Here is a 12,768-nt window from a genome sequence, read left to right on the forward strand (position 1 = left end):
CTCAGTCGGGACTTGAAATTTGTGCCTCAGCCATCTTACAAGATTATCTTCATACACTTTTTCCTGAACCTAGTTGTGTCCATAGGAGATCTCAGTTGTTAGAAACCCATCCTCTGGTTGATGTGGTTAACCTAGGCTATGATACCAAGATTGACTTTGTTTTCCCACCAAAAACTTTTCTTCCAATTGTGGGAACATATGATTTTCAGATGTGTCGGATATTAAGTTTTGAGACTTAACCTAATTACTTTAGGATATTAGGGTCGACACATTTTCTTAAGGATGACCATTATTATGGTAAACTTTGTGAGTCAAATCTAATTGACTTAGAGGATCCCCAATTATTCAGGTTGTTGTTATGTGCTTCTAAGTTCTTAGTTGAGTTTTTCCAGACTCTAATACCTAAACCGGATCTTAGCTTCGAGGAAATCCAACCGATGAAAACCTTTTATTTAGACCCTTTTATAGAGCCTGAACCTGAACCACAACTAGATGTAGTTGTCTTAAGCAAGGGTATGTTCGGTATCTTCTTGGTCTGTTGCAGTTTCCTCTTCTTGTGGGTAACACTTTTTGATCCAGATGACCCACAGTTATTCCAGCTACTACTATATGATTCTACGTGGTGACTAATCCTTGCTTAGTCAGGCTGAAGACTTTAAACTTAGCACTTCTTGGGAGGTATCCCATGCTCATGCAACACGGTAATATCTTTCCTTAACTCTTTCGCTTCAAATGGTAAAAGTTTCTCCTTGTTCATGCTTTTAGTTTCATCTTTAGAACATTGAGGACAATGTTAGATTTAAGTCTGGGGGTATGGGAAAATCTTTTAGTTGCAATAAATAAATACGCTCCAGAGCCTAGAGATTTATGCTTATTAAGGATTGCACTAACTAATCTAAGTGGATGGAAGCATTTTGATTGTAGGAGTTGAGGAACCAATTTGATTAGATGGCAACATCTAAAGAGTCTATTCATAAAAGCACATAGCTCAGTTGTTAGGAATAACATGATAGTTTCACCATATCTCGTTGAGTCCTTTTCACTTCTTTTTTTTGATGTTGTTTTCTTTTTAAATATGTTTCTAAGTGATTTGGTGGGGCTCACGATTCAGGCTGTTACCAATGCTAGGGTGAATTAGAGTGATTGAGATACCATGAAAAAAAAAGTTGAAAAAAAAAGTTGAAAAAAAAAAAGAAAAAAAAGAAAAGAAATTGAGACCAGACCATTTGACCAAAAGGAATAAAGTCGACCACTGGTACCCTTGTATATGCCAGTTGTGTTGAACTAGAGTTAGGTTATCGACCACTGGTACCCTTGTATATGCCAGTGTGTTGATATTAGTCAGACTAGTATCTCAATCCATTAGGATAGGTTCATTTTGGCGGAGGCCTTCAGACAGATATGGGAAACGCCGTTCACTTAGTAAACATCAAAACCATTTATGTTTTTCTATATCCATCTTCTTGATCTATCCATGTGATTAGTTTTGACTCCGGATATTGATGTCCATAGTGCGAATATCTGAGTAGAGCTGTGTCACTTATATATGAATTTTAGTATGCTTGAGTGCAAACTCGTGTACAACAGTTGGAATTTCGCATCAGGGTACTTCCTCTTATAGTCAATAAGTATGCCAACCAAGGAGATTCTTTAGTGCCTTCCAAGGTTCTGTATAGATAATCTAGGGTCTGGAGTAATGGTTTTGTGGGCACACCTCTGGTAAACCCTCCCGAGATTAACTCGGTTTTATTTATTTTTTATTAATTTTGCTCGAGGACTAGCAAATAATAAATTTGGGGGTATTTGATAGACACATTTTTGTGTCTAATTTGTCCTCAATGTCCGTATTGTTGGATCTCTATTTTTGTACTAATATCGTGTTTTTATGTATTTTTAGGAAATAAACATTTTTGGAAAATTCGTCTCGAAAAGTTGGTTTTGGCACCCGGAGGACAAGTGTTATTCGGACTCTCGCTTTTGGATAAGGGGTAACCTAATTACTAAGGGGCACCCCCAGGTCACCCCCAAGGCAGCTGCTATTCACACCCCTACTCTGGATAGGGGGCTACCAGTTTCTTCCCCATTTGAACCGAGTTTTGGCGGAAAAAATAGTTCTTCACCTGCGTAATTGTTGAAGCAAATTTTGGACGTGATATAAGGAGATTCAAGGGCTAGTTTTCATTGGGTTGGACCTGTTATAGCCTAACAGGGATGGTATGGGTGTTCGAATCGAGTTATTTGGGCTGGATAATCGTGGGATGCAAAACAAGGAAGATATTCTATTCTCGGAATTTTTGGATGGAAGATACGTGCATGGGTCGACTGTATTGGTTTGAAACAAATTCTACAGCTCAGAGAAGACGCGTGAAAGAGATAAACCAGGAAACAAATCCCGTAACAAGTCAGAAGAATAAAAAAAAATATATCGGAAATATTCTCTTCACTGTCGGATTATATTGAAGTTATTACAAAGATTTGGTCGACCTGTTGAGTATAAATAGGTTGTTGGGGTTGAGGAGAAGGGTGTCGAGAGTTTGGGGAGTTAGCAGAGATAAGAGAACGAAGAAATCACGAGTTGCAGGAAAAGTTTTCTGCTGCTGCAACTCAAGAACATGAAGAACGGACGTCCAGGAACCGTCGTTCTTCAACAGTGACAACGACAAGTCTTCGTGGGTCATAGGTGTGGGTCTTAGAACCACAGCGACAATAGCACTTCTCTTTTATCGTTCTTTTGTGACGCTTCCTGTGGGTCGCACATTAGCTGTTTACACCATTTTCTCTTCTTCTCTTCATTGTAAACACCATTTGAGCAATAAATAAATATTTTGAGCGTGTTTTTATCATGATGAGCTAAACCCAACTCTGGGACGACGGAGGAGGGTGAATTTCATACACGGGTAAATTTATTTTATTCTTTTTTATGACTTTTGCATTAATTTAAAATTGAAATATGATTTGAATTAATTGGTTGTTATTTAATTTGATGATGTATGCTTAGCTTAGGTGTTTTGATACATCATGCTTAGGACTTACAATCGATGTTTTGAGAATCTATCTTGGCAAAATCAGAGTCCATGTTAATTTTATTGAGTTTTAAATTGTCAAAGAATATATGAATGAACCCTGTGTAGTGAGTTCGGCCAAATCCTTAGTCCAGTACCTCTCGCCCATTGTTAATATTTTTGTATATATATTTTTATTAAATCTAAAAATTCCATTTCCTTCACAAGTCTGAAATGAATCCTATTTACTACAACCCCATCAAAAATCTTTAATCAGTATTGGTCTAGCGGTTTACAGCGCGCGGCGTGCAACACGTCTCTTATGAGAAAGTGTCAGGAAAGGCGAACAGTTAGTGGCAGCAGAGAAGTAGTGGGTGTAAATTGACTCGTCTTCCCTCATAGTAAGACGTGGTTTTCTACATTTTCACACGATCCCAATTCTCCATCACTCAACTACTCCCACTTCCTATGAGATCAGGGTGCGTGCAACTATGACTGATATAAATAGGTTTTGACCTATTTTGACCAACGACGACGGTTTTGGTTATCAACACAGTATTCAGAAAAAACACCAAGAACTGATAGCTTACATTCCGCAAGCCAGTTCCATATTCTGATACAAGTCATAAAACAACCACACTTTCAAAATTCAACATTTTTGATCTCAACACCTTCTTCGCTTCCTTCCCTAAGATCAACCATTCTCCTTCACTTTGTGACCGAAGCAAGTCTGGAATGGCTATTTCTTGGTTTAGGCCAGAATTGTACAGATTGATCTCTCGAATCTAAATTAATCCCGTGCAGTGCATTTGTTTAGGATTTAGATTCGTTTCTCGGCGGCACACCCAAATTTACCATTTTCAGTAGAATCTGTTTTTACCCCAAAACAGATATTTCATTTTTTTTTTATGTGAACTATGCATATCTAACTTATGTTTCTTTAAAATTTCAGAAAATTGCAGCTCGGTTAGAATATCATCATGAGATAGATAAGGAATTTCCTCATGATGAATGCTATGAACTCTTGAAAGCAATTTTTGATGCATACAACCCTGATGCATGATTATATTTGAATATAATATTTTATCTTTATTTATTAATATATCAAATGTCAATCAAGTGTTGGGCGCTATAATCCCGGAGAATGATTAGATTTATCTTATCTTTATGTATTCATGCATCAGATGTTAATCAAGTCTTCGGCATACAATCTCGAGGAATGATTATATTTGAATGTACTATCTTATCTTTACGTAATCTTGATCAGATGTAAATTAATCCTTGGTATGTTGTTCGAAAAGGTGTTAAAATTTAATTAACTAAAATTTAAACTCCATGAAACAGACTACTAGATTACAACTATTGAATAAGAACCTAGCTCACCTTTCGTCGTAATCACGGTTGCACTTAGAATTTACAACAAGCCTTTAAAACCCAAGGTGACCCTAGTGGACGAGTTTAGTCTCGTGGGGGTTTACAGAAGATTTACCCAGAAAGTCTAGAACATCATTCGTATATATTAATCTCGGTTCCATCTTCTGGAGGATTACTGGGTATAAGTTCTGGGTTAAGCTCAGGAAATGCTTCCTTCATGATTAAGTAGCATCCATAATATCTGAATGCTTTACCGTTTTTCTGAAAGGAATGCCTTCTACCAAGTTCATCCTGAACAAAACACACACATGAACTATTTTTGATTAGATTAAAGAACTCAATTCATGAGTAATAGCTAGAAAACGAAAATAAAAACACTTACAACGATTTCACCTGTCATTTCTACACCTCTGCTCATCTAAAATATTTTAAGGATACCAACGTATACTCTTACTGCCTTTTTTAATTACAACAACCCTGCCTTGTATAATGGCCCTAGTTCTTTGATGTACATTAATAAACTCTTGAGTATAATTGTGGTACATCTGCTCCTAAAAAGTAACAACCGGTACTTGGTGGTGTACGACATCAGGCTGTGGTACCACATTAACCCAAAATCTGGTGATTGCTACATCTTCTTCTTGTGAATACAAACTCATACTTGTAAAGATATATGTTCTGATGAACCTTATAAGAGGAGAATGATTTGAAAATATTATGATTTTAGCATGTATTTTTTGTGTTGAGGAACTTAATTTATAGTTGAGTGCTTTTAAAGTAACCGTTTAAATATAGTCATTGGACAAAGGACACTGACTTGTCGAAGCACACGTATCGTGATCCATATCTTCATCTTCATCCTCTAATACATTTCCAATATCTTTAAGCATCTCAAATTCGTCATCGCGAGTAAAGGTTTTCTAGAATATATTGTAATTTTTGGTTCTCGCCATTATATCCTACATCTAAGTAAACGAACCATGAGAATCCATTGCCGGAATATTTGCATTGACTCTTGCAAGACATTCACAAAATTTATCAACTTCTTTCTTGATTATGCTAAGCCTACTACGAATTCCTTTTACAGTGCGATTAAATGGATTTCCACCACAAGCTTTTACAAATCTTTCATAAAAAATTTCATAAAACTCATTCTTGTCCGGAAAACTCCCTTCATTCTCTAGAGCACAAAACATAGTAACAGTATGCTTGTCTTCTAGAACTGTGAATCTCTTTCTCGATTTAGATTTCTCCGTTTGAGATTGCGACATGCTGTCTACAAACAAAAGAGATGATGAAGAAACTTTTAAAGTTAAGAACATAATTGGAGAAACTTGAGTGGAAAAATCAAATTGTAAGAAGATGATATAGAGTGATTTAAGAAGAAAAATAAGTTTATATTTATAGACATTTTTGAAAAATTTTGAAAAAATATCCGTCGGAATCCGACATTGGAGAAAATAAAGCCGTTGAAAATTATGGATGGTTACGATCGAGTGTGAGAAGAGTATAACCAAAAAAAAAGTCAAACAAATAAAATTTACGAAACAGATAGCTAGTTTCCGTGTAAATGACAATGGATACTCAGTATCCGTTTCAACTGAAAAACAGAAACTGGGTTTCCCTAAAGTGAAAATCCAATAGAAACTCAGTTTCTGTGTAATTTCGCTTAGCTAGAAGGCGCATCAGATCTTATCAACTTTAAAGCGTAGTTAAGGGATATCGCTACATTTAAGCGACACGGAAGACCATAATAGATTTCACTACAATTAAGCTATAACGAAGCGAAATCGCTTACCACAGTGCGCTTGGCCTTAGAAATAAGGATTCCAAAATTTCTCGGAAATCCCATCTAGGGGATAAAATTTCATTATAAAAATCAAGTCTTAAAATACTTGATTTTCTTTATGTTGCATAAAACTTCCCATCATAATACGAGGACGAGTTCAAGTTAGTCTAAGATATTGCTGCGTAAAATTATCAATCATATTCTGAGGGTGAGTTCAAATTTGTCTAAGATCTTGTTGCGTAAAACTGTCAATCATGAGGACGAGTTCTAAATTAGTCTAAAATCCTTAATATCTCCATCCATTTCTTGATAACGTGACATAATATTTAGAAACAATGATTCCAAAAAAAATTCACCGAAATTTCACGGAAGCAAAAGTATCAAGGAGTCCCGCTCCCAGCCGAGACGAGCCTGCAGCTCGAGATTCACTATATCGGATGAACGCAAGCACGGAGTTGGGATTTCAAAATGGTGTTGACTGGCTTTGACCTTTTGACTGAGATTTAGATCGTGTTTAGCATTTCTGTTACTTCTAAGAAGTCAACGAATCGGAAACCAGATGAACAAAAGAAAAGAAACACCACAGATACGTTTGTTGGTCTACTTCCTAATAAAACAAAACTCAGCTCAGTCCAATTATCTCCTTTTCATAAAAGGAAAAAAAGAATCATCCAACCTCCAATGCCAAATAATGGTCATCAACAAAACTTGTTCGTCTCCCATTAGATCACCGACTTAGGTTTCTCATTCGAAGTTATCAATCTCATTCTCAACAAAATCCCGAATCTGGTTATACTTAAATCTCCGTTATGGCAACTGTTATTCACTTCATACTCATTGCTCTGTTTATCATTCCTACACATAACCTTTCTCAATCAAACGATGATGATGGCTTTGTTTCATTACTCCTATCTGAAAAAGGTGTTAATTTTGCCAAAGATGTATTAATAGAACAAGCAATTTCATCTTTAGCCCCTCTTCAATTGCCTCAAATTATCACAAAATCTGTGAGAGTTCCAATTATTGGAAATATTAATATGGGGATATCTAATATAACAATTTTTCAAGTAAATGTTTCATCTTCTTCTATTACTCTCAACAATAACAATACAGGAGAAATCTCTATTGTTGCTTCTGGTGCTACTGCTAATTTGAGTATGAATTGGTCTTATTCTTGTCATTCTTGGGGTTTCTTTCCTATTCAAATCGCTGATAAGGGAGAAGCCTCTATTCAGGTAATACTCATCTCTTTAGTTTCCGGGTTAATATAGATTTTTCATTGAATTGAATTTAGTAGAGAAATGCTTTTAATGCCCTTGTCACTACCCTGTTTACCACCCAAATACAATCGTCAACACTGTAGATTTAGGTCTATTGGGAGTTGTGGGAAAAACGTCAATTAATCTCTTTCTTCTACAGTTTTTGAAACTTAGTGTATCTTGAATTTAATCTGCTGAGCCAAGTGGTTAGGTCCAGGATGAATTACGCGATGAGGGGGATCCTCGGTATGTTGACTTCCTAGTTCTCGGTGTAGAGTCATTGGTTAAGGATCTGAGACCATAAAACATAGGACTACACTTAAGATTTTCTTGGAAGCTAGAGTTAATTATCAGCAAGCTCAGGGTGTATGAAGAATTAAGAGACCTATAAATTTGTATGTGTTTGATAAGGACTCCTAATTTGCATGAGTCCCCTGACAGTATAAGAATTTGGGAGAAATGCTCTTGAGTTCTTAACAGCATGTGGTGGTTGATAATGTTTTTTTCTTGTATGATTTTTGTGCTTATATTCGATACGGTCTTTCAAACAAAAGGAGATTAACGACTAGTGCTTCTTAGTAAGGTTGAAGGCATGGATGTGAAGATTAACTTAGGCTTGGAATATGAAGGAGGAACTCTTAAGCTGTCTCCTTTGGAATGCGGATGTTTCGTGAAGGATATTGCTATAATTTTGGATGGTGGACTCTCGTGGTTGTATCAAGGGTATGTATCTTTATATTTGATAGTTGGATCTTTTGTTAAAAAAGGGATCCTGTTTGTTTTACCTTGAAATTGGGTCTACTGAGCGAGTACTGTTCCTTGGTTATATGGTTATACTTTCCCTTATATATTCTTCTTGTTGCTTTCTTTTTGTGGAAATGGATGACTCTCCGGGTTATACGTGTAACTTTACTTGTTTTTTATGTTTCTGAATTTTAGGTTCATTAATGCTTTTGAAGGGAAAATTAGATCTGCTGTGGAGAGTACTGTTAACAATAAAATTAGAGAAGGAATCCTAAAGCTCGACTCTTTACTGCAAACCCTTCCGAAAGAAGTCCCAGTTGACGATATTGCTTCATTAAATGTTACTTTAATAAACAAGCCTTTGTTTGAAGATTCTTCAATTGGACTTGAGATCAATGGGTTGTTTACTGCAAAAAACAGCAGCATAGTCCCAATGTATTACCATAAGAACTCGCTGCCCTCGGTTGATTCCCGTCATCTAAGGAAGATGCTTGGGATTTCATTACATGAAGCTGTATTTAACTCTGCCTCGGATGTGTACTTTAAAGTAAGTGTAACATCAACGAATTTAAAGTTGTGTGATTTTGTTACATGAAAAGAACTATGTCAGCTCGAATTTCAAGCCGGCATTTTAGTTTTTCAGTTAATAGTGGGTGAAAGAGATATCTAGCCTCTGGAGTTTGATTCAGGTCACTGAGATGGCAAACAGTGGATTTGTGACAAAAAAAAAATCTGAACCATGAACTGTTTTACTAATACCTTTTTTGTCAGGCAGATTCTTTACGATGGATCGTGGAAAAAGTACCTGACCAGTCTTATTTAAACACAAATAAATGGAGATTTATAGTTCCTCAACTATACAGGAAGTACCCGAACGATAACATGAGGCTGAATATATCTTTCGCTACTCCTCCAATCCTTAAGATCCACTCGGAAGAAATTGAGGCCAACATTTACTCCGACATGATAGTTGAAGTTCTTAACGATGATGAAATAATTCCCGTTGCATGCATCTCGGTGGTAAGTTTAGTTATGAGATGAATCAATTGATCTTTTTCTTTCTTTTGAAACAACACTTTCCCTTAGATTTTCAAAAATGCTTTATAAAAGTAATTTATTTGATTTCTTCTTCAGCTTTATCTGTATTATGTCTTATATTTACAAGCTTAAATGTTCTTTAACTCATAAAAATGTAAACTATAAGTTTAGTATTTTAGACTGAAAGAGAGGTAGCCATTTTCTGTATTCTCTCCTTCCCCGTCTCTCTTATGCTACTTTTCGTGGACGACATGTAGTGGGAAGTAATATACAAGCTCTTGGTCTAGTTTGCATTTAATGGTGTGAGATTGCTACATCTTTCCTTGCCTGTCACATGGAACTTGAACTAGATGTTCTTCAATTTATTCATTTTCATACATAAGGCTGACACATGTTCTTTTGTATATATCCTTGCAACTGCCTTTAGTGATCTTAATTGGAAACTGGATCTGAATGATAGATGATGACTGCTTTTCTGAACAGATAGTTAAAGCCTCGGGTTATGCAAAAATCGCAGGAAACAACCTAGGTGGTCATATTGATATGGAGGATTTTGATCTGTCCCTAAAATGGAGCAAAATTGGTAATTTCCGCATGCATCTGATTGAGGTAAGCTCTAGTTGCTTGTACACCTAACTTTATACCATGGGTCGTGATTTATTTCCATGTTCCTTAATAGTTTCTTATAATCAGATGAATCCATTTTTCCAATAAGGCTAATATTTTCTCTAACCATCACACTACGGGTTACTCAATAATAATGTCGTTCTTCTTCTTCTTTGGTCTGGTTTTCCGCAGTCTGTGATGAGGACGTTCATCAAAACAGCAGCATTGCCATACGCAAATTCACGACTGACAAAAGGATTTCCTTTACCCATATTTCGTGGGTTCACACTTCAAAATGCTGATCTCATCTATCGCAAGTCAAAGATCATGATCAGCACCGATGTCGGTTTTACAGGTTCTTATAATTTGAAGTAAGTGGGCTTTCATCTTCCTGCATAGTGCATTGGTGTAACATGTATGTCGGTCTATGTGCTTATTTTTTAATTCAATCAGACTCTTTTCTTTGTATGGTTACTCTGTTGTACAATATCTGTACTGAATTTCATACATCGACTGACTATAAATAAAGTGACTCTTATCTTTGTATGGTTACTTTGTTTTGTTGTAGTACAATGTTTACAAGGAATTTCATACATTCACCGACTAAGAATAAAGTGTTTTTTTCAGATACTACTGCAACTTCATATCCATATAGAATGTCAAAGCATTGTCATATTATTTGGCACCCCTAAAAGCTTCTTTGGTTCATAAGACACTGCTTAAAAAACTACAAACCACACCGTCTTCGTATTCAGTGGATGAAACCCTTGCATTATAGAAATTACACTGCTTAAAACCAACAAATTACATTCGAAACAGGAATATAAAGCAAAGTTCAAAACGAAACCCTTATCATAAAGAAAGTTGTTGTCCATGTTTATCCTATTTCCTATAACCCATACGAACCTTCCATTCAGAAAGCCAAGTAACAGAGATGAAGTGTCAAACCAACCAACAGCGAAGTTGACAACTGAATTGGGAGCTCTGGGGTGGAGGAAGGAGGAGATGTTGGGGAACCTGCGAGGACTGCTCGAGTACTCATGGGAATTTTGGATTCAGCGAGTTGTTGTTGTTGTTGCTGCGGTGGTAGAACGTTGACATGTAGTTTGAGGCCATTTTTGCAGCTTTCAGGCATTCCACTTACAAAATAACGAGAGCCTTCTCCATCAAGCCTAACACTGTTTAGGCCATCGGTGTACATTTTGATGGGATTGCTGATGTCGCAAGTTTCACTATTCCTCTTTACTTCCCAACTCTGCTACCCTTTCCTGTGCAGCTGAATATGAAAACCCTGCCACATACACAAACCCATTTTCTCAACAAAAGAACATATTGAGGAGATGACAAATTAGGATCCAAATTAGGCCTCCTTTCCAATTTCCACCCTGCACAACCTTATCTCAATCGCTAAATCAGTACTCCTACTTAACAGATGGAAGAACAACATACCATAATTCATGTAAACTTTACTAACGATCTAACCAATCACAAGCTAAATATAATTAATTGACGATCCTAAATCCATAATATTTTTGCAAAGTATTAAACTTTTAACTACATATAGGAACACTCAAACAATGGTTTATTGAAAAGGAAAGAGGACTTACAGACGTTGTCTCCAACCTTGAAAACTTTTCCAGAAGCCCATGAAGTAACATCGTTAGAGACATCCCAACCACGGTCATCTCCAACTAGATGATGACGAGTTTGATCATCTTCATGGCTAGCAACTATTACTGGTGGCTTCACCAACATAAGCACAGCAACTACCATCACTAGCACCAAAGCGTTATCTTTCATCATTTTCATTGCAGCTAGATCGTCTCGCCAATATTCGCTTCTTTTTTCCTCTTAAGTTGAGAGAGAGAAGGAGATGAAGTGAAGTGCTGCTGAAGTCTCGGACCAGACTAGTTTTGTAATATTCGCACAGCCCTCGAAGTGAAGTAGTTGAGGTAAACTAGTAGTTTAACTGTACTTATAGAACGTTTCCCTATAGGCGCTATTTTCAGAATGCAAAAAAAAGACTGGTAGGTAAAATCTGACATTACGTGTGGCTTCATTATTTTAGCCTAATTTAATCTAAACGAAGCTGTTTTCGAGTTTTCAGTAATTAGTTTAAAGATGGGCCAATTACATAATGGTCATACTTTTTTGTAATTCGGTCACAAAATAATCATACTTTTGTAATTCATTTACAAAATGGTCTTTTTCCATCCAATTTAACATTTTTGAATAAAACGGTGTTATATTTTCCGAAAATATCCTCCCTCAAAATGCTCTTCCTAGTTAACTAATTGGTTGAAGTGGTGGTGATGACACGGTGGTGGTGATGGTGGAAGTTTAAGAATCTTTGCTAAACCCCGGAGGGAAAGCGGTGAACCCTCAAGGTGAATGCGGTGTAACGAACCTGAATGCGGTTTTACGATCCTGAATGCCGTGTAGCGATATGTAAGCGGCACCACCACCACCTACAAATAGCACCACCGTCAAAAAAAATATAATGAACGCAAAAGTTAAAATTGTGTATGGAAGGATAAATATGAAGGACACATAGATAATTCCATTAACATATTTAACTGTGAGTCACCATTTAACTCTCCTTTTAACGGAAATATGATCATTTTGTTAATAGTTTGTAACAGTAGGATGTTTTTGTGAATCGGATCCTAATACTAGGACTATTTTGTACATTTTCCTTTCAAGATTCCAATATAAAAACTTCCAGTCCAACTTCTAATTTTAATGAAAACGTGGACGAGGGACGTTAGGAAGACTAGTGAGTATTGGAGTCATTTCGACGATTTTGCCCACGAAAGCAAAAGGACTAAAGGAACCTTTATAAACAAGAGAGATTAGCCTTTTTCGCTCCATGAAATTTGTACCAAGTAGTGATTCATAATCCTAAAGTAGCTATTTTAACCAATTGATTGTTACCCGAACAAATCTCTTAGATTAC

At 36.4% G+C, this 12,768-nt stretch overlaps 1 protein-coding gene and 1 pseudogene across 1 annotated transcript; one reads left to right on the plus strand and one right to left on the minus strand.

Moving 5' to 3' along the window:
• The first annotated feature begins 6,775 nt into the window (after nt 1-6,775).
• LOC113302954 (putative BPI/LBP family protein At1g04970) lies at nt 6,776-10,379 on the plus strand. Its single transcript, XM_026551928.1, has 6 exons — nt 6,776-7,400; nt 8,008-8,147; nt 8,364-8,715; nt 8,940-9,188; nt 9,690-9,815; nt 10,005-10,379. Exons 1-6 carry the CDS (start codon nt 6,975-6,977, stop codon nt 10,185-10,187), a joined length of 1,476 nt encoding a protein of 491 aa, XP_026407713.1. The 5' UTR covers nt 6,776-6,974; the 3' UTR covers nt 10,188-10,379.
• A 118-nt stretch (nt 10,380-10,497) lies between these two features.
• On the minus strand, nt 10,498-11,730 carry LOC113302960 (annotated as a pseudogene).
• Nucleotides 11,731-12,768: the final 1,038 nt, after the last annotated feature.

This window comes from Papaver somniferum, chromosome 1 (genome assembly GCF_003573695.1).
Source record: "Papaver somniferum cultivar HN1 chromosome 1, ASM357369v1, whole genome shotgun sequence".
Lineage (NCBI taxonomy): Eukaryota > Viridiplantae > Streptophyta > Magnoliopsida > Ranunculales > Papaveraceae > Papaver > Papaver somniferum.

What these genes read in the sequence shown, in the direction of transcription:
- LOC113302954 (XM_026551928.1), top strand. Translation starts at nt 6,975, where the DNA reads ATGGCAACTGTTATTCACTTCATACTCATTGCTCTGTTTATCATTCCT. An exon ending in AGGGAGAAGCCTCTATTCAG is followed by an intron (nt 7,401 to 8,007) that starts GTAATACTCATC and finishes CTTCTTAGTAAG; the next exon opens with GTTGAAGGCATGGATGTGAA. An exon ending in CCGTTGCATGCATCTCGGTG is followed by an intron (nt 9,189 to 9,689) that starts GTAAGTTTAGTT and finishes TTTTCTGAACAG; the next exon opens with ATAGTTAAAGCCTCGGGTTA.